Here is a 26,157-nt window from a genome sequence, read left to right on the forward strand (position 1 = left end):
GCCGTGCCTAACTTTTCAGTATTCTGCATGTATTCACCTGATTTTTCAAGAAAGGACTTTTATATGTGAAACAAAAAATGTGTGGGCAGTAATTTTCATCACATCAAAAAGATTTTGCATCATACCAATACCCCATTTTTGCAACATCAACATTGGTGTGGAAAAAAAGGTTACCGGAATTGGTTTGAATGCATGCAAAAGTGTATGAGTTTTAAAGGTTAATATTTTGAGAGACAATAATATGATTGGTCAAAAGAATTTTTATTTCATTATTTTTGTAAACACTTAAAAATGTGCTATTTCACATAGTCATGGCAACCAAAAATGTTTCTCAACAAGGAGTTCAAAATTTACTTGTGGCAACAGGCGAATGAACATGCTAAGACCTACAATTATTAATTAATGGTACAAGAAATCTTTATTTCCTCTTGCAACAACGAAGCTGTCAACTGTAAAACGATACACTTTAATGCTGAATTATTCACTAACAGTGTCTGCATTAACACTTCTCAAGGCAACCATTTGCATTGCCAACTGCTTATTACTAATGGTCTATTCAGTTTTGCTTTTGTAGGTGTCTGCTCATACGCAGAAATACTTATAGTACAGCAGTTTTTCAGTTTTGATACTAAACTGGAATAGTATGAGGCTTTATGAGATGAGTTGTGTTAATGCTTGAACTTTTGATCTACAAAAATGAATGTGGTGAATGAGACATACACCTTACAGATTTCTGCACTATTGGGCAGGATTCCTGTCCTGTGGTACATCAAAACCATGAAAAGGAGTTAATATTCCAGAAATAATAATGTTCAAAAACTGCTAATTTTTATGCCCAAACAGTTCCACAATGACACAATGCAATTTATGCTTTATGGTAAACCTAAAATGCAATCATTTGGCATTCACATTGAAGTGAGCTTACCCATTCTTAACAATTTCTCAAAATCTGTACACAGTATTTATATTGTTAATTGCAAATCTATAAAATATTGAAAGTGATGACACCTGGTATCATGTAAGCTTGCAACAGCCAAAACCTGAGTAATGCCAGCCAAGTCTGAAAGGTGCACCTTAAATGACAATCTGCCCACTTTCTCCCAGGGAGCAATGTTAGTGTTCATCTGGCAACATTTTGGAGAGCAAGAGAAGGTCCACCCAAACTTCAAGTGCTGAGTGGCAGCACACTATTTTCATAATACTTCCCATTGAGCAACAAATGTTTAACTCAAACTCATGTCCAGTCATCTCTGTATGTTATTCTGTGACTCCTCGATACCAAATAAAGGGTGTTTCCAACACTAATGTCAACCTTTCGAGTTCGTGGACTCCGAATTTCTTTCACAGTGAGATGGTGCCATAGCTTTTATACAAAACAAAACATATCTATCAAAATGTTTTAAAAAACTTATTTGCTTACCATTTTTTCCATCTTCTAGACCAATGACACCCGGAGAAAAGCACTTTTGTAATCGCTCGGCTGCTTCTCCTTCAATATCTTTCAGAAGAGTAACTTCTGGATGCAACCGGTAGAAGGCTGTAGCTACAAAAGTATCAGAGTAAACATGGATAATACAAACACCACTAATCTAAACAAAATTTTTATTTATATATTCGGATTTAACAAGAACAATCACTTAGGCATGCAACTAAACCACAGAAAAGGATTTTTTTTCCTTTTTATTATAAACACAGTTCAACTGAAAATCGTCATGTTTTTCAAATTTTTCATTATTACTCAAAAACATATTATGATTATATACCGTATCACTTCCATCACAAAATTTCTTGCAGTAAATCAGTTACGGCTTGTTCCCCCCCCCCCCCCCCCCCCCTTTCTTTCTTTTTGTTTCTATGGTACACACTGAAATGTAAGTAAACTGATATGAAGACCATGTAAAATTATGAAAGTCTGGGTTCTGAATCAATGTTGCAGTGGAGAGATGTCCTCTGTCTTCATAATCAGCATAATCATCATCATCGTAATATTATTATTATTATTATTATTATTATTTCTTTCTTATGTTGTGTACGATTGTGTTGATAGTTTTTATTATTGTTTCGACTTGTGGGTTATTTGGCGGTCTATGCAAGAATGGTCTAATGTCTGTATTTGTGTCTTTGTATTCTATATATGTCAGCTGAAATTTTTCTTCTGTATCTAACATGTGTGTCACTTCGTGTTCTATTTGTACTTGTTCTGGTGGAAGTTTTAAAATTTCATTTTCCTCTGATTGTTTAATTGATGCGTGTTGTTCTTTGTTTGTTTGCTCTGGGATGTGTGAGTCCATTACTGTATTTTCTTCTTCTTCTGATTGCACATTATTTTGTTCCAGTATTTGTTGTACTTGTTATTTGATGTTTTCTAATTCTGACTGGGGTATCCTGTTATTTTTGATTATTACACGGATCTGATCAGCTAGTCGTTGTTCCATTAAAAATTTTAATTCTGGGTATCTGGTAATAAATGTTGTGTATACTTGTGATCTGTATCCAGTTGTGTTGGTTCCTAGGTTTGTTGCTTGGTAATAACAGAACATGAGGTGTCGATTAACTTCATCTGACCATCTCATCCTCTGTCTTTGTTTTCCTTCTAGGGTGGTTGCTTGAAGCATATCCTGCAAAACACCTCTATTTGGATTTAAATCATTTTCCAGTTGGCTAGCAGTGTCGTTACCATTGTGGGCGGGCATAGGGTTCAAGCGTCGTCCCCGACCATGACGGCGCTTGTCCGAGGCTTCTTTAGTTGTGTCCTGAACCAACTAATCACACTAAAAGGGGGGTTAGCCTTATTAGTGGTTTGTTCTTTTCGTCGCCTTTTACGACTGGCAGAACATACCGGAGGCCTATTCTTTTCCCGGGCCTCCACGTGGATTATTATTATTATTATTATTATTATTATTATTATTATTACTTCTTTCTTATCTCAGACGTTACGTCTGGTCAGAAGTAGAAAGTGACACGGACTTTGATCAAGTGTGACTTCCTTTTAACTGTACAGTATATGTTATATTGCATTTAGGAACTTTCGGGTAATTGAACATGTATCAATAATTATGGATTTCTGTAGTTGTATACATAAGTTTGGATGTAGCTGTATTGCATTGATGTCCTGGTGGATATTGTGTGGTATGACTCCTGTAGTTGATAGTATAATTGGTATAATGTCAACTTTATCCTGATGCCACATATCCTTGACTTCCTCAGCCAGTTGGATGTATTTTTCAATTTTTTCTCCTGTTTTCTTTTGTATATTTGTTGTATTGGGTATGGATATTTTGATTAGTTGTGTTAATTTCTTCTTTTTATTGGTGAGTATGATGTCAGGTTTGTTATGTGGTGTTGTTTTATCTGTTCCAGTATAATTTGTATTCATCATTCACCAGTACATTTTGTGGTGCATACTTGTATGTGGGAACATATTGTTTTATAAGTTTATGTTGTAAGGCAAGCTGTTGATGTATTATTTTTGCTACATTGTCATGTCTTCTGGGGTATTCTGTATTTGCTAGTATTGTATATCCGCTTGTGATGTGATCTACTGTTTCTATTTGTTGTTTACAAAGTTTGCATTTATCTGTTGTGGTATTGGGATCTTTAATAATATGCTTGCTGTAATATCTGGTGTTTATTGTTTGATCCGGTATTGCAATCATGAATCCTTCTGTCTCACTGTATATATTGCCTTTTCTTAGCCATGTGTTCGATGCGTCTTGATCGATGTGTGGCTGTGTTAGATGATACGAGTGCTTGCCATGTAGTGTTTTCTTTTTCAATTTACTTTCTTCGTATCTGTTGATGTTATGTGATCTAAAGGGTTGTAGAAGTGGTTATGAAATTGCAGAGGTGTAGCCGATGTATTTATATGAGTGATTTCTTTGTGTATTTTGCTAGTTTCTGCTCGTTCTAGAAAGAATGTTCTGAAATTGTCTACCTGTCCATAATGTAGATTTTTTAAATACATAAATCCCCTTCCTCCTTCCTTTCTGCTTAATGTGAATCTTTCTGTTGCCGAATTTATGTGATGTATTCTATATTTGTGGCATTGTGATCGTGTAAGTGTATTGAGTGCTTCTATGTCTGTGTTACTCCATTTCCATTATTACTATTATTATTATTATTATTATTATTATTATTTACTAGACAATATACAGGCATTCTCAGCCACTGTATTCCAGTCTCCAGCCTTATGATTTTTAATGTTTCAAAGTGTTATGAGTGAAAATCAGTGTCTTTAGCAAATGTATTTGTCTTTTAGGAATTATAGTACTACTTTTCTGTTAAAAATGGAAGTTGTACTTACATTCAACAACAATCATGTCCAAGAAATACAAAATTTGTGCTTGGGCAGAACAGGGATTGGTGAGGATACCCACTGCACCTATCATCACATCCACTGTTCTCCTAATATCTGATTTATGATAGTCTTCTGGGGGAGGGTCTTCTGTTAGAAGAATTTGCAGATGGTGGATAATATACACAGTAACCCAAGATGGAAGGTCGTAATTTGGCAAAGAAAAACTGGATTGAAGCTGTTCAGTTTTACAGGTTATTACGTGGGACCAAATGTGAAAGACAATGAACATTTTAGCAGGCTTTTTTTGCTTCTTACTGAGGCTGTTATTTATTTGAAGTAAAGTGTCCTATTTCACACCATTAGCTAGCTGCAACCATTCAGTTATATTCAAATGGACCTAGTAATATCAACATGACAATATAAGATCAGAAAAAGGACGACAGATCTTTCCTTTATAACAAGCAGACACATGAACTATAATCAAATATAGCCAAAATTGAACAATTAAAAACTGAAAATAAAGACACATACTGCCATCATGTAAATATGGTCACACATAAAGCATTTACAGACTGTACATGATGCCATACAGAAGATCCAGACATAACAGATTACTTCAGGAAAACTGATTTCCCTATATGTAATAGAATTAAAATCCAATGTCCCTATTTCACATGAAGTACATAAATGCGTACTTGTAGCACAAAATTTAATCCCTGCTGGGAACTCACACCAAAAACTAAAACAACAGTTTAGATGGTACATGAATGCACCAATTCACAAAGGATTTAAACATGTTATCCCCTTCATGTATACTGCTGTTGCTACTGCTACTGCTACTGCTACTACTACTACTACTACTACTACTACTACTACTACTACTACAACTACAACATGCACACGACCCCCCTCCCACACACACACACACCTTAGAGCTACATTGCCTAGGCTCGTGCTGGCACTATGGGTCAAATGGAGTAGTCCAGTGCAGTGGAGTGGGCAACAGAAGAAAGGAGGTGAGGGAGGACGGGGGTTGGGTCGTTCGGGGGAAGAGACCAAACTGCGAGGTCATCATTCTCATCAGATTAGGAAAAGATGTAGGCCATGCCCTTTCAAAGGAACCATCCTGGCATTTGCCTGGAGCGATTCAGGGAAATCACGGAAAACCTAAATCAGGTTGGCCGTATGCGGGATTGAAACGTCGTCCTTCCGAATGCGAGTCCAGTGTCTAACCACTGCACCACTTCGCTCAGTAAAGGAGATGGAGAATGAGAGGTTGGTTGGGGAAGAGTAGTAGACAGCTGGAAGCAAGAGGCAGCAGCTGCTCAGAATAGAAATGTGGTTCTAGTGGCTTGTTCTGGTCACAAGTACTGTGAATTATGCAGAGTACACAGTAATGTGGAGGAGTGGTTTAGGAGGGGGAGATAGAACAGGGGACAAGGGTGAGAGTTCAGGATAAGTGCAGTTACAATTTCAGGGCAGAGGTGGACATGGGTGGGAGGCAGGGGCTAGTGAAGATTGAGGTCAGGCCAATTACAAGAGTGAAGGATGTGTTGAAAGGACAACTTCTATTTATGAAATTCACGGAAGTTGGTGTTTCGTGGAAGGCTCCAAATGGCACAGGTTGTGAAACAGCCTCTGAAATCGTGCATGTCATGTTCTGCAGCATGTTCTGCTACTGGATTGTCAATTCTGTTCTTTGTCACAGTTTGGTGGTAATTATTTGTTAAGGTGGACAGCTAGTCAGCAGTCATAACCAAATCAAATGCTGTGTAGAAATTACAGCTGAGCAGGTGTATGGCATCACTGTTTTGAGAAGTAGCCCAGTGTCTGATAGGATAGGATAATCGTTCAGCTGGGACTTGGGGAGGAAGATCTGGGTATGTGTATTGGGCAGGCTTGGCACCTCATGTAGTAAAGATGACGAATAGCTTTTGCATATAGATACAGATGGATTATTATACTGTGTAGATTGTGTGAGTGGCCAACAACCATTTTGGGAAGAGTATCAGAACAAGCTACCAGAGCCACATCCGTATCCCATAGGGGAGTGAGGGGGGGGGGGGGGGGGGGGATAGGAATAGAGAGGATGGGGTAGGGAGAGGGGGGAGAGGGGGAGGGGGAGGTAGAGGGGGGAGAGGGGGAGGTAAAGGGGGGAAGAGAGAGAGAGAGAGAGAGAGAGAGAGAGAGAGAGAGAGAGAGTGTGTCTCTGTGTATTTTATAGCTACAGTTCTAGGAAGGGTTTCATTTGGAAACTAGCCCAGTTCTCTCTCTTTTTATGTGCCTTTTGATGACTCAGTGCTCTGCTACTCACTGAGTTGTTATCTTTACTCCTTAAAATACATTCCACCAGGACTTTCCATACCATATTGGTAAGATAACTTGTTTACTTTTTTTAAAAAAATATCTAGGGATTTCTGATTTTGTGTATTATGTCTGCCAGAAATCTACTAAAGACTTTCTGCACTGGACAGTAAAATTAAATTTCCAACCCTTGACATGTACACACAGTATCTAATGCAATTTATTTTTACTTCTAATATTGTAGATGAGAATTTTACAGTTTGTCCCAAAGGTATTGGTATTAGTAGTCATAAATATCATAGGCCATAAAATTGTTGGCAAATGAGTGTAATAACGCCAAGTTCTCTAAAAATATTTCTGCAAGATGTTTGGTTATCAACACTGCACGATATTTGTACTACATAGTAAAATTTTTTTGATTTGTCCTGCATGGCTCCAGAAGATTATGTCATAGTAAATTGAGTGGTAAGAGACTAACTATGTACCCAAAATATGCCACAGATATCTAAACAGGTCATGTAAGAAGGGCATTCAATAAGAAACACAACACTTTTTTCTGAATGCAGACTGGTTTTATTCAGAACACCAATACAAAATATTATTCCCCACTCTTCTGGCTACAAAACCCTACTATGCAACATAATTTCCATTCAATGTCATGGACTTACCCAATCACCCATGCACTGCTTCCCACATAGTGCATCCTTCACTGGACCAAACAGATGGAAATCAGTAGGCGTGAGATAAAGGCTTTTGGGTGAATGAGAAAGAATAGTCCAATAAAGGTTTGTGAGCTCTTCTCGGCTGTGCAGACTTGTGTGAGGCCTTAAGTTGTCATGGAAAAGGAAAAATTCATTTGCATTTTTGTGGTGGCGAACACGCTGAGGTCATTTCTTCAATTTTCTGAGGTTAGCACAATTCACTTCAGAACTAGTTCACCATGACGGAGGACATTAAATAGAATAATCCCTTCAGTGTCCCAGATGACCTTCACCTTGACTTTATCGGCTGAGGATGCAGCTTTTAACTTTTTCTTTGGAGGAGAGGTGGTGCAATGCCACTCTACGGATTGCCCTTTTGGTTCCAATTTGAAGTGATGAGCCCATGTTTCATCACCTGTGATGATGATCAACAAAAATTGTGACAATCATCCTTGTACTGTATAAGATGGTCCTTTGTTGCTCTTTATGGTCTCCTGATAGGTAATGAAGAACCCTGCGGATGCATACATTTGAGTACACCAACTGGTGGACAAGCACGCCAGCACTACCAACAGAGACATTCAGTTGTTGGTGTTTGATTATAATTTGTCAATCTTCTCGAATGAGAGTATATGCACATTCCAACATTACAGGAGTCACAGCTCTCTGTGGTTGTCTGGCATCCATGAGATCAAAAAGGGTGCATGACCTTGTTGTGACAATGACAGATGCCTCTCCCAACTACTCACTGTGCTTTTGTTCACTGCTAGGTCTCCACAGACATTATGCAACAGCCTATGGATATCCATGAAGTTCTGGTTTTCCGCTGAAAGAAACTCAATGATAGCTCTGTGCTTGGAATCCACCTCTGTTTAAGACACTATTTTGAAGGCTACGTATAACACCGCCAGCCACCTATTAGTACTTCATGAAACTATGTAGGAGCTGATGCAAGAATATTCCATGATGTCCCACAATAAATTCTGAAATTTTTCACGCAAAACTAGCTGAGGAAAAAAGTATTTTGTTACTTATTCAATGCCCCCTAAAAATTCTCAATATCTCAAAATTTTTGAGATAGGCAAAATTCTCATGCTGAACAGAATCACAAACATGCCTATGATTTATGACGAACAAGGGAAGGATAATAGTTTTACATCCAGAGCTGAAAAATTATGAAAACACTATACATTTGTATTACATATCATAGATCACTTTCTGAAGAAGTGTAGAAAGAATGAGATTTTCCTGCTGCAGAGTGAAAATCTCATTGTGGAAACATCCCCCAGGCTGTGGCTAAGCCACGTCTCTGTAATATCCTTTCTTTCAGAAGTGCTAAGTCTGCAAAGTTCGCAGGAGAGCTTCTGTAAAGTTTGAAAGGTAGGAGACGAGGTAGTGGCAGAAGTAAAGCAGTGAGGACGGGGCATGAGTCGTGGTTGAGTAGCTCAGATGATAGAGCACTTGCCTGCGAAATGCAATAGGTCCCAAGTTCGAGTCTCGGACCAACACACAGTTTTAATCTGCCAGGAAGTTTAAAGTGTAAGAAATATTACAGAATACGAGAACAATATCAGGGTGTATAAGCGGAGAAGGAAAAAGAAATTCCCGGATTTTTCTCAGATTTCCCGGTTAAAAATACACTTTCTTCCAGGTGGAAACACAGTTTTTTCCCTGTTAATTGACAGTATATTTTCTCTCGGAACTGTATAACTTATCAATCCTTTGAATGGTTATGGTTTAAATACATGGGCGTAGAATTTCCCGGCGCTTTAGAAAATGGAACTCTGGGGAGAAAACACCTTTTGGAAAGATGTTTGATGTGCAATAACATGTACGCTGCACATTTTTGTATTACGAAAGTATAAATTTGAATTCCACCAAACACCGCACGTTACTTTCTGAAGCATTGAAATCAAGGTTGCAATACATATTTGTAAGCCACTCATAGCTCATGTCACGTGACCTCGCCAGCCGATGACAGCGGATATTCAGAGCTTTGGACACGTGGTGTAGTCAGCCAATAGCAACATCACTGTTAAGTAGCGCGAACACACGAGCAGGAAAAGTTAATGGTTTAAATTAATATATATGATGTTGCTATAAGAAAAACAAAGCTTTCACATATAATATTTGTCTCTAAAGCCAATACGCTGCAAGAGAAGCTAAGCTTTCAAATATAATGTTGGTCTTTTATGCATGTAATTACATTTTAAGATGTATCACACAATTTTTTAATAACGACAAAAAATTGTGATCTTCTGGGCTATAAATCCTTCTAAATGGCTCGTCATCAAACAGTTGATTTTTAAATGAGTCTCAGATTCCCAGAGAAGTAGGCATCGACCTGATATTAAGCTTTCCAATGTGGTTTCAGTACGTAAATTTCCGTAAGTACCAGTACTTTGTTATCTCATGTCTGGTTCTTTGTTATGGAATAATGCCATACGTGCTAGAAGATGAAAATGTACACTTGAAATGCACCGAACAATAGAAACTAGCCAATAGTTATGGAACTAAACCCTTTTTTTTTTTTTTTTCAAAAATATGTTCATTTTGCAGTGCACGTCTTTCTGAAGAGTCTGATACATAAAACATACGTGCCCGAGGAATTGTGAGACATGTTATTTGATCTTAAGTGTGCCAAAGTGAAGCGCCACATCTCTTCACACAGCATTCTTCTATCGGACGTCACTGTATTTCGGTCTGTGAAATTGAAACGTGTACATTTTGTGCTGTATGCCATCAAACTATATTCAGGACAGTGAAAATTAAAATGTCCTATGGTGCCTCTCCTGCTTTTCCGTGCTACTTCTAGAATAGACCATAAAACGGCTGCTAGCCGGAGACTGTACAGCTGGCCCTTGCTGGTATAGCAATCAGGCCAAAAAATTTCTGTCAAAATTTCATTTTCCTGGATACACCGAGAAGATAATTGGTAATATTTCTTACCTGTTATTCCTGTTGGTCGTTTATTCACACTCTGGTTGTCTGAATCTATGGATTTCACTGGTAATAATAACAACGCTCATAATTCGCAAACCCAATCAACCACATAATAAGACAGTGGTTAACTTTCTTTCGTTTGGGTATACTCTGCTAAGCTCCTATAGCCCCTTTTGTCTGCAGGAAAGTTTATTTCTAGATGTGATGAGGATTCCACTGATAGAGACATCATGTACACTATGCACACATGCACAAATAAACTCTATGATTCATTCAGAAATCAACTCAGAATGTGATCAACAATGTTCAAAAACCGACAGGGACATGTTTCAAAGTCATACGAGTAATTGATACATCAAAGGTGTGCTGGATGTTAGGCGCTTTGTGAAACAATGTTTTTTTTCTCTCAAGAATATGAATTCCCCCCCCCCCCCTCTCCACTCCCCCTCCACACCTAGATCCAGGCCTGCTGCGCAATCTGGCAGCTTGGGCGTGCCAGTAACAATTTTTCCCGGTAGCACCTAGCTGCTCTTTTTTTTATTTTTTTGCTGCAACTGCTTACACAGCCAATAGCGACATTTCTGTAGCCAGAAGTGGAAGAAGATACTACTCACCTGCGCATGCGCATGGTCCCACTCATAACTGCTAAAACAAATCTAATGTTAACAGTTGTGACGTCATGCTCATCGGAGACAATTTGTTGTTACGAAGCATTGCATAGTCTTCCTAAAGCCTTTGCCACATTTTACTGTTGGCAGACGCTTGTATGAGCACTGTGTTTTGTTGCTGTATATGGTTTGTTCTCTTGTTCATGTTTTATTGATGCAGCATTATTCTACAGTAGCAGGATGCAGTAACAACCTTTGTTAAAGCAATGGTTCTTCCCAGTCAAAATTACAAAAATTTAACTGAGAACAAAAACAATGAGAAATTCCCAGAATTCAAAAAAATTTCCAGGTTTTTCCCAGTTTTCTCCCAGATGAAAAAATTCCTGCATTTTTTCCTGGATCTCTCAGTTGACCAGGGTTGTACACACCCTGAATATCTTTAATTACAAAAATACAAATATAAAAAGCATAGGCCACAACATAAAACAAACACCTGCACCTCAGTTGCACTCTAGGGCCAAAACTGGCAGTTGGGTATGACACTGGTACATATTATGGAGGATTCAGTCCATCAAATGTCCAGTTATTAAAAAATCTTTTAAAAAGTTTCAAAATATTACATACTTTTTAATATTTCATAATACATGCCACTGATAATGCAATAGCGTGCATCATAAGTGCGTGGAAGAGCTAGCTGTTGCCACTGATGTGAAGCGTCACCATACACAGCATGCACTGTCATCTCTATATCGTCACACATTTGATCATCCTAAAGGCAAAAAACAAATCGCTGAACTGTACTGCACTTTCTTCTACATGGAGGAAACTCTGTAGCACAACTTACTAAAACACAAAATCCAAAATAACCTACAGGATCAATCAGTGCCATTTCTGTTTCAGTGGCAGCAATGGCTACATTAGTATTGTAATGTTCAGGCATTCCACTTAATGTCATTCACCTACTTGCTTCCGAATTCAGTGCAGTTAAATCTGAATTACAGTCACTTAATTTTGTACATTCTTTTAAATGCTTTTGTTCATGATCAAATTAATCTTGTGACGTGGAACACATTCTGGAGCTGGCAGGATGGAGATCTTATGCAGACGGGTAGCCCAACTGTCATGTCCAGTAGTCAAGTGGAATATGGCTCCTGTTTGGTTCTTGCTACATCAGGCACTTACAAGGTTTTTCCAGATCTTTCCATCACTTCAAATTTTTTTAGATCATTTTCATGTTTCTTGAAATGAGTTGTCAATAATGTGCTTCAGTGCAAAACATAGCATGTTAGTTTTTCCAGTTTCTTTTTTTAATTTGTGTGCCTTTTTTGGCCAGAAAATCTCCTTCCTCATTACTTCCTAAGCCACAGCCAGATGATACCCATTAAACTATAATTGTCTTGTCTTTCTATTGTAGACATTTATTTACTTCTTGGACTTCTTTAAGTTGAAGGATTTTTGGTTCATGTGTGATGATAATAGCTAATACTGCTGCCCTGGAATTACAAAATATAACTGCTTTGTCAAATGTGTGTACATAGTTGATTAGCTGACATGTTACAGTTATGATGGGTTCAACTTCACCTTCAAAATCTGTGTGGTGCAGTCCTAAAGTCTGATAGAAAGAGAAAATTTTGCTACATACTCCAATGCCAATGTTTTCTTCTTTTTCCATAAATGAAACATCTGTGCAGATGGACTCACTCTTCTTCAGTGTATCTCACATTAATGGTTTCTAATGCTGTAGCCCTCATTATTAATTTATCTCTTCCACTTTTTTACAATTATCCATTATGTCGGCTGGTACTGAAACTGAGGAAGCAGAACTGGAGCTGTTACTGTTATCTTATGTCTTCTACTTTTTGGATGAAGCTAATTTGTCTTTCCAGTGTTTACTATAACTGTTACATTAATCTTTATAATTTTGGCATTTAATATGATTGGGCAGATAAATCTGTTTCTCATACCAAAGCAGTACTAACCTTTGAATACTTATTTCATTTGTTTCTAACCCAAATAAAAAGAATTCTCTTGGATATCATCATCCTTGAACATCCCCATTTACTATCAGCTAATCTCCTAAATATGCCATTTCTGTTTTTGGCTTTCCCAGCAGTTTTATTTGTGTAGATTTGCCAGTTTAATTTGTGACCCATATATACCAATAAATATTTGGAGTGTTCATAGTGCTGTATATCTTTCCCTACATTTTTTAGAGTTGCTGTTGGATGAGAGTGATGTAAAGAAAATATCTGGGTAGTAGGTTTTCTGAGTGTTTACTTTGTTACGGTTTTCATATAACCACTCTTCAATGCATTTTATTACGTGGTTCATTTTATTGGTAATTAATTCCTTTTGTTGTTTGAAAATGAAATCCAAATAACTAGATCATCTGCATACAGTTTGGTTTTTACTTCTCCTGAGGAGAGGTCATTGATGAAAGTATTAAATAATGGTGGATTGATCAAACCACCTTGAAGAACACTCTTCAATGTCAGACTAGTCAGAACACCCTGAGGAGCTCCCCTCAATGTTAAGACTGGGCACGGCACCTTGCGGAACTCTTCATAAATTTAGTTAATCTATGATTTATCTTGTTTCTGGAGCTAAAATTGTGGTAACATCAACTTGCATTATCAATAACTGTACCTTTTGAACCACTGTCAGGTTTGATAAATTATTTATTTATTTACTCATTCAGTATTTACACAAGGCAACAGTCACATTAACTGCTCAGCATAATGTATTAATTACAATATTTTTAAAGCTCTATACTGAATTACAACATTCTTTACAAATGTTCTAACAACTCTATGCTATATTATAAACAGTCTTTGCAGCCACTATATGGCTGTGTTAGTGTGTGTTTTTGTGCCCTTCAAGACAGGGGAAGGTCTGAAAATAAAAGATATAGAAAAGTAAAAAGGGAGTGAAGAAAAGAAATAGTTCCTGAAAAGAAATGCTGAAGCTACACAAATTAATGTAAATTTAGGACACGTAGGTGGCGAGAAAAATGCACATGTTGTAACACCAATTCTCAACTGTGGAGTTCTGATAAATTGGTGTCGGGAGAGGGGATCCAGAAGGACCATGTGATGAAACAGGCCTCGAGGTCATGACTGTCATATTGTGGAGCTTGTGTGTTGCCAGTATATACCCCTGTCTATGCCCTTTCACCTTAACTGGTAACTTGGTGGTAGTTATATCAATACAGAAGGCCAAACAGTACTTACATAACAGCTAGTACACAACATGTGACATTTCACAGATGGCTTACTCTTTGATAATATATGTTTTGCCAATTAGTGGTAGGGTACTGCTGTACGGAGAATATGTCTGAACAAATACAGTATCCCAGTCAGAACCCATATTCCTTCAGTACTCATTTCACCATCCTATGACTCCTGCCCTTGTGACTGTCTCCACTGTACGATTTTCCTGATGTGCCTCCTACCACCACTTGCACCATTCCTGTAACTGACAAAACATATGCTATCGAAGGAAGAACCATGTGTGAAATGACAGGTTGTTTAGCAGCTGTTATGTAAACAGTGTTCAGCCTTCTATACTGGTATGACCACCGTCAAGTTATGAGTGGGAACAGACAAAGGGTGTATAATGGCAACCAAGGACCAGAAAAATTTGCATATTATGATTAATGCAAATATAGATCTGAATTCTGCTCAGCCTGACACATTACCTAATGGATGGTATTTCGTAGCGGACTGTATCCAGATGAACTATTTTACCATAGTTTGAAATAGCTTTATGTTCTGCATATAAATATAATAAATGTAACCAATTTGCAGTGACTGGTATTGCATATCATCTGCTGAAGCCCAATTTGGGAAGAGAATGTGCATACGAATGTGGTCGCAAAATAAACAGAGAACACAACAACTTTTCAGTGTACTCAATGCTGTGGTGCTGTGCCAATTGTGGACATCTGAATGATCTGTTTAAGATACACAATACATAATGTAATATAGTACTCAGCTGTGGGGACTAGCATCATAGAAAAAAGAAACACATGTATTTGTTTAGTAGCTAAAGTTCAAAAGCTGGTATAATGTGGACACTTTTAACATGGCAGTTTTAGAGGGCGGATGTTTTCAACAGTGAGAGTGTCGAATACTGTTAAAGTTCAGCCTGAACTACCTCATTAATGATACTCTGCCAACTTCAACAAGCAATTGCACATCAGCTGTTCCCAAATGCCTTGCTCATTGTTTTCTTCTCTTATTTTGGAATGAGTGAAGCAACTAATCTTCATCCATTCCAGTTTTCAGTAACAAGCCTCACAACAACAGAAGGAATCAGCATTCCCTGTGGCCATGAGTCAGTTGTAGGTTCACAGAAAAACAGAACACATGTGTAGGGTTAGTACCCTACAAGAGGGAGGTGTGGCTTGTTTCCCCGCATCATTCCTCTCCCTAGTGATCCAAATTATAGTTTGTTTACACTTGCAACTGTCTGCTAGTATATAGTGTCTGAACTGTGCACTACAGCGAGTGGAAAACAAACCCTGTCATGTATTCCAAACGTGCCGAAATTCCTTCTCTTCTTGAAAGCTTCAAACAGCCAAAACAAGAAAACAAAGTCCATTTTGGGAGAAAAAACAACTGTTGAAGTAAAAAAAAGATCAGCAGTACTTCTAATGGTCAATTTCAATGTACTAAGGCTCTGTCTTTACTCATAAAGCATGACAAACTTTTAAATTTGTGCATGTATACATAAAAGGAGAGGGGGAGGGGAAGAGGGAAGGGAGGGAGAGAGAGATAGAGACAGAGAGAGAAACAGAGAGAGAGAGAGAGAGATAGAGATAGATAGATAGATAGAGAGAGAGAGAGAGAGAGAGAGAGAGAGAGAGAGAGAGAGAGAGAGAGAGAGAGAGAGAGAGAGAAGGGGGGGAGGGGGGGGGAGGCAAATTTTGCTATAAATAGATGCTACATTATCCAGTCACTGGAAACATACAATATCCTGCTACACAGCACGCTCCACGTAACAGTTCTAAACTTGAGGCCTGTTTTGACACATGTGCCATGTGAGTTCTCCTTCCTAACACCAGTTTCTCTGAACTCTGCAGGTGGAACTGGCTTTACAACAAGTGCTTGGTTCTTGCCACTCACCTGGCCTAAATTAATGTAAATTTCTGTGGTCTCAGCATTTCTTTTCAGTAACTATTACTTTTCTTCACTCCCTTTTATCATTACAGCACGGAAGAGCTGTAATAAACATGTCTGAAAATGCTGTTCATAGAATTGCAGTTTTTTTATCTTTGTGCTCTGTTCTTATTTGAGCTAGGAACATAGGGTAAAAAGTTTTTGGTTTAGCCTGGACTAGTGGCCATTTGCACAACCATTCAAACATCTGTCTAACAGTAGCTATGTTACAGTATACTAAGCAAGGTTTGAATGATGAACGAGTACTGGTGCCCAGGCAAATACTGTGAACTGATTGGTTGCCTTTTCAAAGGATTTTAATAGAGCTGAAATTAATGCCCAGCTAATGCCACTATTTGAACGTTCACCATTCAGACTTTACATGCAAAAACACTTCTTTCTGGGAGGTTTTTAGAGCAAGCAACCCCAATACTATAAACTTGTATGAACTGGTTCAAACTTTTTAAAAAGGGGGGGGGGGAAGGGAGGGAGGGAGAGAGGGGGAGAGGGAGGGAGGGAGGGAAGGAGGGAGGGAGGGAGGGAAGGAGGGAGGGAGGGAGAGGAGAAGAAGAAAGAAAAGAAAAGAAAAAAAACTGTGACTGTGACCTTTATGCATAGTTGATATATGACGGTTTAAATTCAAGCTAAATGCAGCATGTAAAATATGTTCTTACACGAACTGAATGTGCAAAAACAGTTTACAGCTAATCAAATAAATAAAAAATGCATTCTCACAATAAAATTCAAACTTTGTACAAAGGCAGATAAATAAATAATGTCGAAACGATTTTTTTTTTCCATTAAACTTTATCCGTTGTTAGGACACAATGGTTCATTGCTGAGCTAAATGTAGCACATCACATTTGATCTTACTTGAAATGAATGTGTGAAAACGGCTTGAAGTGAATCAAATAAATAAAAAAAAAGAAATGCATTCTAACAATAAAATTGAAAACTTAAATCAAGCTCTGTTCAGATTCTACATGCAAAAAACATGTTTTTTTGTGAGTTTCTTATGAGCACCAGATTTTACATACAAAAAATGCATTTCTCTGGGTGGTTATTGAAGTGCGCAACTTCTATGTTTAAAACTTCTGCGAATCAGTTATAATTTTATAAGAAGGTAGACAAATACTTGTAATTAACGGTCCTCCAGTTGTTTTGTGAAAGCTTTCCTGTCCCCATTGATGTATGTCAATGCCTGTAAGCAGCTAAGAGTGCTCATTTCACTGTAATTTCATTCTGACGAGCTGCATGGTCACCGATGGTATCTGTTCTTTTGGACATGTCCGAAAGAACAGATACCATCTTAGTATATATATAGTTAAGGTCACAGGACAACAGTATTACTGTTAAGCACAATGAAAAGCTTATAAATGAAAAATCACAGGTTGAAAATATTTTTAATAATCATTTTATAAATGTAGTGGAAAATATAGGCACCAGCTGCTCACCAGATAGGGCAGAACTCTATATGAAAGAGGCATTCCCGGTGCAAACAAATGAAATTGAAATCCTACCCACCTCACCGTCTGAAATTAAGAAAATAATAAATTCACTTAAGAATAAAAACTCACATGGAACTGATGGTATCTCCAATAGAATACTAAAATCTTGTCCACACCTGATAAGTCGAGTTCTTAGCCACATATGTAATAGCTCATTGAATCAGGGAATATTTCCTGACAGATTGAAATATGCCATAGTTAAACCCTTGTATAAAATAGGTGACAAGACAGACGTCAACAATTATCGTCCTATTTCACTTCTGACATCCTTCTCAAAAGTGTTTGAAAAAGTAATGTACTCAAGAGTAACTTTACACATTAGCGGGAATAACGTTTTAACAAAATGTCAGTTCGGTTTTCAGAAAGGTGTTTCAACAGATAGTGCTATACACGCTTTCACTGATCAGATTTTAAATGCTCTGGATAGTAGAACATCACCAATTGGGATTTTCTGTGATCTCTCTAAGGCTTTTGATTGTGTGGATCATGAAATCCTCTTAGATAAGCTGAAGTACTATGGAATGAATGGTTCAGTACACAGATGGTTCACTTCATATTTAACTGGTATAATGCAGAAGGTTGAAACAGTAAACCCACATAGTACACAAAGGGCATCAGATTATTCAGACTGGGGATGTATCAAGAATGGGGTACCACAGGGTTCTGTCTTGGGGCCTTTATTGTTTTTAATATATGTTAATGACTTGCCTAATTATATTCATGAAGATGCAAACTTGGTTCTCTTTGCAGATGACACAAGTATTGTAATCAAGCCTAAAAAGCAAGAATCAGCTGAGGAAATGCAAATAATGTTTTTCAAAGAGTTATTAGGTGGTTTTCCGCAAATGGACTTCCATTGAACTTTGAAAAAACACTGTACATACAGTTCAGTACAGGGAAAGGCATAACACCGGAAATAAATATAGAGTGTGGGGGAAAATCTTTAGCTAAAGCAGATTGTTCAAAATTTCTGGGTGTCTGTATTGATCAGAATTTAAACTGGAAGACACACATTGACAATCTACTGAAACAATTGAGCTCAGCTACCTATGCTATTAGTGTCATTGCAAATTTTGGAGACAAGCACATCAGTAAGTTAGCTTACCATGCATATTGCCAGTAGCTTCACAATATATATACAGCCGAATAAAATTTGTTGTTAGTAACCCAGATCACTTCAGAATTAATAGCACAGTCCACAGCTACAATACTAGGAGACAGGGTGACCTTCACTACCATTCATTGAATTTGACATTGGCACAAAAGGTGGTGAATTATACTGCCACAAAGATTTTTGGTCAATTGCCAAACAATATCAAAAGTCTGACAGACAACCAATCGGCATTCAAAAGTAAGTTAAGGGAATTCCTGAATGACAACTCTTTCTACTCCACAGATGAATTTTTAGACATAGGACAAAGAAATACAGTAAGCATTAACAATTGTACCGTATATAAGACTAACAATGATTATTTGGGATAAATGAATCTTGTGTACTTTGACACGTTCCACATCATTACGAAAGAATCGTGTTCATGATCCAACGAAGTAACTAACTAAGGCTCACCGGCCACTTGACCATCTTCTTCTTCTGTATGAATACACACACAGTGCCCAAACTCTTACGAGAATTGGCAATGTGCCGCGAGTAATGAGTATAATGGGCGGGGGGCACTATGAATGTAGTGCGGGACAATACGTTGAGAATGTGGGATTCATAGGAGACATGCCAGAGATAAAACCCTGCAGTTGCATTATCCTCTGTGTCCTCAGTGGCTCCCGGTCGGGGCACACATTTTCATCTGTCACACACACACACACACACACACACACACACACACACACACACACACACACACACATACACATATATATCCATCCATACATAAACAGACACAAGCTTGTGTCCTCCATCCTTGTAACCATTGATGCCACTTCCCTATACACAAATATCTCGCACGTCCAGGGCCTCGCTGCAATGGAGCACTTCCTTTCAGGCCAATCACCTGCCACCCTACCTAAAACCTCTTTCCTTGTCACCTTAGCCTGCTTCATCCTGACCCACAACTTGTTTACTTTTGAAGGCCAGACATACCAACAATTAAAGGGAACAGCCATGGGTACCAGGATGGCCCCCTCGTATGCCAACCTATATATGGGTCGCTTAGAGGAAGCCTTCTTGGTTACCCAAGCCTGCCAACCCAAAGTTTGGTACAGATTTATTGACGACATCTTCATGATCTGAACTCACAGTGAAGAACAACTCCTGAATTTCCTCTCCAACCTCAACTCCTTTGGTTCCATCAGATTCACCTGGTCCTACTCCAAATCCCATGCCACTTTCCTTGACCTCCATCTGTCCAATGGCCAGCTTCACACATCCATCCACATCAAACCCACCAACAAGCAACAGTACCTCCATTATGACAGCTGCCACCCATTCCATATCAAACAGTCCCTTCCCTACAGCCTAGGCCTTCGTGGCAAACGAATCTGCTCCAGTCCTGAATCCCTGAACCATTACACCAACAACCTGAAAACAGCTTTTGCATCCCGCAACTACCTTCCCGACCTGGTACAGAAACAAATAACCAAAGCCACTTCCTCATCCCCTCAAACCCAGAACCTCTCACAGAAGAACCCTAAAAGTGCCCCACTTGTGACAGGATACTTCCCGGGACTTGATCAGACTCTGAATGTGGCTCTCCAGCAGGGATATGACTTCCTAAAATTCTGCCCCGAAATGAGATCCATCCTTCATGAAATCCTGCCCACTCCACCAAGAGTGTCTTTCCGCCGTCCACCTAACCTTCGTAACCTCTTGGTTCATCCCTATGAAATCCCCAAACCATCTTCCCTACCCTCTGGCTCCTACCCTTGTAACCGCCCCCGGTGTAAAACCTGTCCTATGCACCCTCCCACCACCACCTACTCCAATCCTGTAATCCGGAAGGTGTACACGATCAAAGGCAGAGCCGCGTGTGAAAGCACCCACGTGATTTACCAACTAACCTGCCTACACTGTGACGCTTTCTATGCAGGAATGACCAGCAACAAACTGTCCATTTGCATGAATGGACACAGGCAGACAGTGTTTGTTGGTAATGAGGATCACCCTGTGGCTAAACATGCCTTGGTGCACGGCCAGCACATTTTGGCACAGTGTTACACCGTCCAGGTTATCTGGATACTTCCCACCAACACCAACCTATCCGAACTGCGGAGATGGGAACTTGCCCTTCAGTATATCCTCTCTTCTCGATATCTGCCAGGCCTCAACCTCCGCTAATTTCATGTTGCCGCCACTCATAACTCACCTGTCTTTCAACACTTTCTTTGCCTCTGTACTTCCGCCTCAACTGACATCTCTGCCCGAACTCTTTGCCTTTACAAATGTCTGCTTGTGTCTGTGTATGTACGGATGGATATGTGTGCGTGTGCGAGTGTACACCTGTCCTTTTTTCCCCCTAAGGTAAGTCTTTCCGCTCCCGGGATTGGAATGACTCCTTACCCTCTCCCTTAAAACCCACATCCTTTCATCTTTCCTTTTCCTTCCCTCTTTCCTGACGAAGCAGCCGCCGGTTGCGAAAGCTCGAAATTCTGTGTGTGTTTTATTCATTGTGCCTATCTACCGGCGCTTTCCCGCTTGGTAAGTCTTGGAATCTTTGTTTTTAATATATTTTTCCCATGTGGAAGTTTCTTTCTATATATATATATATATATATATATATATATATATATATATATATATATATATATATATATATGTCAGTTAAAGTTCACTCAGGATATGTATACCGTCCATTTTTTTTCCAATTATTCTTACAAAATTTCCCTTTTAATTATTTAAGCAGCAATTTTTAATCGGCTTCCAATATATACAGGGTGATCAAAAACTCAATATAAAATTGAAAACTTAATAAACCGCAGAATAATGTAGATAGACAGGCAAAAATTGACACACTTGCTTGGAATGACATGGGGTTATATTAGAACAAAAAAAGAAGTCCAACAGATGGCGCGGGACAGCAGAACTGCTACCGTGAAGGGTGAGAGGTACACCGATATGTTACAGAATCGCATCATCCCCAGCCTGGCTGATAAACACCTGCTGGAACGTACGATGTTTATGCAGGATGGCGCTCTACCCCATATTGCTAGATGTGTGAAAGATCTGTTGCGCGCGTTGTTTGGTGATGATTGTGTGCTCAACCACCACTTTCGTCATGCTTGGCCTCCGAGGTACCCAGACCTTAGTCCGTGCGATTGTTGGCTTTGGGGTTGCCTGAAGTCGCAAGTGTATCGTGATGGACCGACATCTCTAGGGATGCTGAAAGACAACATCCAACGCCAATGCCTCACCATAACTCCGGACATGCTCTACAGTGCTGTTCACAACATTATTCCTCGACTACAGCTATTGTTGAGGAATGATCGTGGACATGTTGAGCATGTCCTGTAAAGAACATCATCTTTGCTTTGTATTACTTTGTTATGCTAATTATTGCTATTCTGATCAGATGAAGCGCCATCTGTTGGACATTTTTTGAACGTCTGTATTTTTTTGGTTCTAATAAAACCCCATGTCATTCCAAGCATGTGTGCAATTTGTACCTCTCTATCTACATTATTCTGTGATTTACTCAGTTTTCAAATTTATACTGATTTTTTGATCACCCGTTATATCACATTTTATTCCTACCCCTTCTATTCAATAGCCACCGTGACAGGACAGCACCGAGCGGAATGTGAACAAACTTCCAATTGTTGAGATAAAATTTTTTTGAGAAAAATGATTTCATCTTTTTCTTACAAGAAATTAATGAGGCCTTTGTTGTGTTTGTTACATGTTCATGAGATTGGGACTATTAACAACTTGAAGGAGAAAATTAAAATTAAATTCTGCCTACAAACGAGACGCGCTAGGAATGTGGATTTCAGCAGTTAAGGTAGGAAGCAGTTACACTGTATGCTTATATGGCCGCGCTTGCTGCCGTCTCCCTCAGAGTTGGTAATCTCTTTTTCTTCCAAATAATATCCTTTACGGAAAGTGCATTTCTATAGGAAAGACAACAAATTGTGTAAAGTCAACATTAGAGTACAACATAATTCATTTAAATTCTATAAGACGGTATCACAGAATAATCAGGATCATTAATTAATGTGCATATAAGTCTGCTTTAATGAAGAGAACTGATACAAACACAATATTTTTTTTTCTTTCAACAAAAATGGCCATTGTTGAAAACTCATTACAAAATGCAGTATGTCAAGATGTCGGAATCCGAGCTTGGGAACAGTTGAAAGTAACATGCCAACTTGTGAACTGGCCGACGACTACCACAACAAATAGGTTGGTGACTCACTATTAAAAAATAATGACACTGGTAATATAAATAATCATGATGCCGCTTTTATGATGCTTGATGAGACAATTTCTCAGTTCTCACCAGGAACGTTTTTTTTCCAAATAGTGAAAGTGAAGCGTATGACAGCGAGAATTTATTTGATTATTTGCTCACAATGTCATGAACGCAGAGCAGGAAACAGTTTGAAAAAGCAATGTAAATGCTAGTGACACCCACAATTTGACACAACTCATGGAACTAATAACACAACAGCTTCCATGACGACAGGAATTTCAAGAAAGTGTAACACAACAGCTTAAGAGTGTAACACAGCAGTTCACAAGACATCAGGAAAATATAGGACAACAGTTTACACAGCAGTTCACAAAAAATAAGAAAAATATAGGGTGGCAGGTTAAACAGCAAAATCAAGCTTTTAACAATTTCAAGAATACTATTAGTCATCAGTTCAGTGAGGTGAGCAGAGCTATATGCACTAAGTTATCTGACTGACTATCTGGGAAGTTGACAGAGCTCGGTAAACAATTAAAACAAGAAATAATTACCGCATGTCCCAGAATATAAATACGCTAGCAGAAAACGTAACATCTGTAAATTGTACAGAAAACGTAACATCTGTAAATTGTACAGAAAACGTAACATCTGTAAATCGTAAACAGGAACAACTTGTAGGTGAGTTGCAAAACCTCAGTGAAGCAAATTCTCAAATACAGGAGATGCAATTCCAAGTGGATGCTTCAATAAAAAATGTGACAAATGCAGTCAACGAGCTGCAAGACATATACAAAAACCTACCTACAAAATTCACAAGTTGAGTTTAAGAGTAGATCAGTTAAGTTTAGAGTCACAATTTGCCGAAAAACAGAGAGGCAGATGTAAAGGAAATAACTCAAAAAGCTGAAGCTGGGATGCTAGATAAGGGCAGCACCCTCGCTGGAAAGGTAGTGTCAGAATGCAAAACTGATGTAGATACTGCAGAAAAGGCTATAAAAAAGAAAGAAAGACGACTTATAGCTAAATTAGACTCGGGTTTAATGGAAGCAGAGGAAAGGTTACGAGGCAGTGTTGCTAAAACTACGGACAATCCAAAACAACGTATGACAGAAAACAAACCTATGTTTTTAGAGAAGTTAGATACCTTCACTGGTTACCCACAATATGGGATTAGCCTGTAGAAGGAAAATAGTGAAGGTTGCACAATGCAACAACACTTGCCAGTAGTTGCACCTGTAGAGCAAGTGCAGCTGCCATGCACTACCCCACAAGCGAACATAAACAAGCCTGTCACTGACAACACGGTGTGTTTGTCAACATTACTTGCAGATGAGGGTTACTTAGACATCGACAATTTAGGATATTTACTTCTGAAGGGAAAAGAACACACCCTGAGGTCTTTATCAGAGCATTTCGAAGTGTTTTACCTCATACCTAGACCGAAGCCCACAAAATTAGATTTGTTGTTGGATACACACACAGTGACATTTTGACATGGGCTACGGACATGGCGGCATGTTGCCACTATTATGAACAATTTGAGAGAGCATTTCTGGATAAGTATTGTCAGAGGCCGTACAAGAGAGGCTCAGACGTGAAGTATTCAGCCCAGATCAATAGCAGGTATGGAAGCTTCAGAAGCTATTTAGAAAAATATTTGGATAAAATCAGACACTGGATGAACCTGGTATCTCAAGTAGACATGTTGAAAATTTAAAAGAGCTGTCTTCCTGCTCACATTAGGGAAAAACTCATTACCATCCCAAACACCAAATACTTTCTATCTGTACTAGACTCAATAGATTTAGTATACAAAGAGAGACCAGTACAGCCGAAGCCTGTTAATACGCCGGCAACGACACAGAGATTTACAGACCAACAAGTAAACAACGGATTCGTAGTACAACATGGGTGGCAACCTTACCCCACACAGACCTATGATAATGGCAACAGTAATCACAACGGCAATGGAGAAGGCTGACATAAAAGAAATGGGCAAAGATTTAGCAAAAACAACTACAATGGGTGAGTAGCGTATGTGCGTATGTACAATATGTGCAGACACAAGCTACTGACACTAATCAGCCATTTGCTTGAAAACGCAAAACAATAAAAGACAACTAAACAACCAACAGGCAGCTAAATTCGGCCTGCAAAGTAACACACATATGCCGAATAACACACTGAGGCAAAGAGAATTTCAGTCAAGAGCTCTCAATACACTAATTGGCATAACCAATCACCAATGGTCAACATAATGGAAGTTATGCCTAACCCAGAGATCGATGTCACCGCAATGCTGGAAAACTGTAACTGGTCATGGTAGGCTGTCTTTCTGTGACCTTGGAGGGGAGTGGGGGACGGGCTTGATTGAGACTCGCTTTATCAGATACGATCAAGGTAGGTATACCCTCTAAGTTCTATATATGTATAATAATATTAGATTTAGGATGATGGAAAATCACATTTCAGAATTTATATTATTAATTGATAAGGAAATTTTTTGTTTTTTCTTATATGTAAAATGTGTAAATGGTAAGGTGAGTGGATGTGACAAGGAAGAACTTTACTTTGATGTGTCTAGGGACGACGATACTTTAAACACAATGCTTCGGCTTGTGCTTAGCCCATTTGTAAATGAATAAACAAACTTGTGAAATGCACGGCAGTGCGCAATGAAATACACAACTTGCCATGACATTAGTGGTAACAGAGCGACACAGTGCATGCGCATTGGGGAGAAAGCTAGTCAACAAACTGTAAGGATGTGCGTGCCATACACAGCTGAAAGTGTTGGAGCACCCAAAACAAACAAACCGTATGAGCTATTGCATAAACTGGAAATAGAAAATTAATGGAGAGTCGATACTACAACTACGACTATCTACGTTATACACACAAACAGAGATAAGCTAATGGATTATATACACGGAAACGGATCCTAAACTAAGAAATATTTACTGAAGTTGTGCTACTATGTACATTATATCTATATATACTTACAAATTTAAGTATGGAAAGTACAGCACTAATTGTAACTGAGGGACCAGAAAACTCTTGCTGCAGATAAACAAGTGAGTACAATATAAATAACAAACTGAATAAGGGGTCGCACCACGCCCATAACACACTTTATCTTTCAGATTTATAAGGTAAGTAGAGACGCACACATGACATTAAATGAGTTTGTGATAGCATGACTGCACATTGAAGTAAATGAATACATGGTTCAACATATAAAAGAGGTACTAGTGACCATCGAGCCACTGTACAC

General features: G+C 38.7%; 1 protein-coding gene across 2 annotated transcripts in view; it reads right to left on the minus strand.

Moving 5' to 3' along the window:
* The window catches only part of LOC126268237 (DNA-directed RNA polymerases I and III subunit RPAC1), a 188,190-nt gene that overhangs the window by 11,199 nt on the left and 150,834 nt on the right, over positions 1 to 26,157 (minus strand). For both annotated transcript variants that reach the window (XM_049973891.1, XM_049973890.1), the window contains one exon: positions 1,421 to 1,543. In XM_049973891.1, the coding sequence (XP_049829848.1) occupies positions 1,421 to 1,543 (123 nt within the window). The remainder of the gene's footprint in view (positions 1 to 1,420; positions 1,544 to 26,157) is intronic.

The sequence above is a fragment of the Schistocerca gregaria genome, chromosome 4, assembly GCF_023897955.1.
Source record: "Schistocerca gregaria isolate iqSchGreg1 chromosome 4, iqSchGreg1.2, whole genome shotgun sequence".
Classification (NCBI taxonomy): domain Eukaryota; kingdom Metazoa; phylum Arthropoda; class Insecta; order Orthoptera; family Acrididae; genus Schistocerca; species Schistocerca gregaria.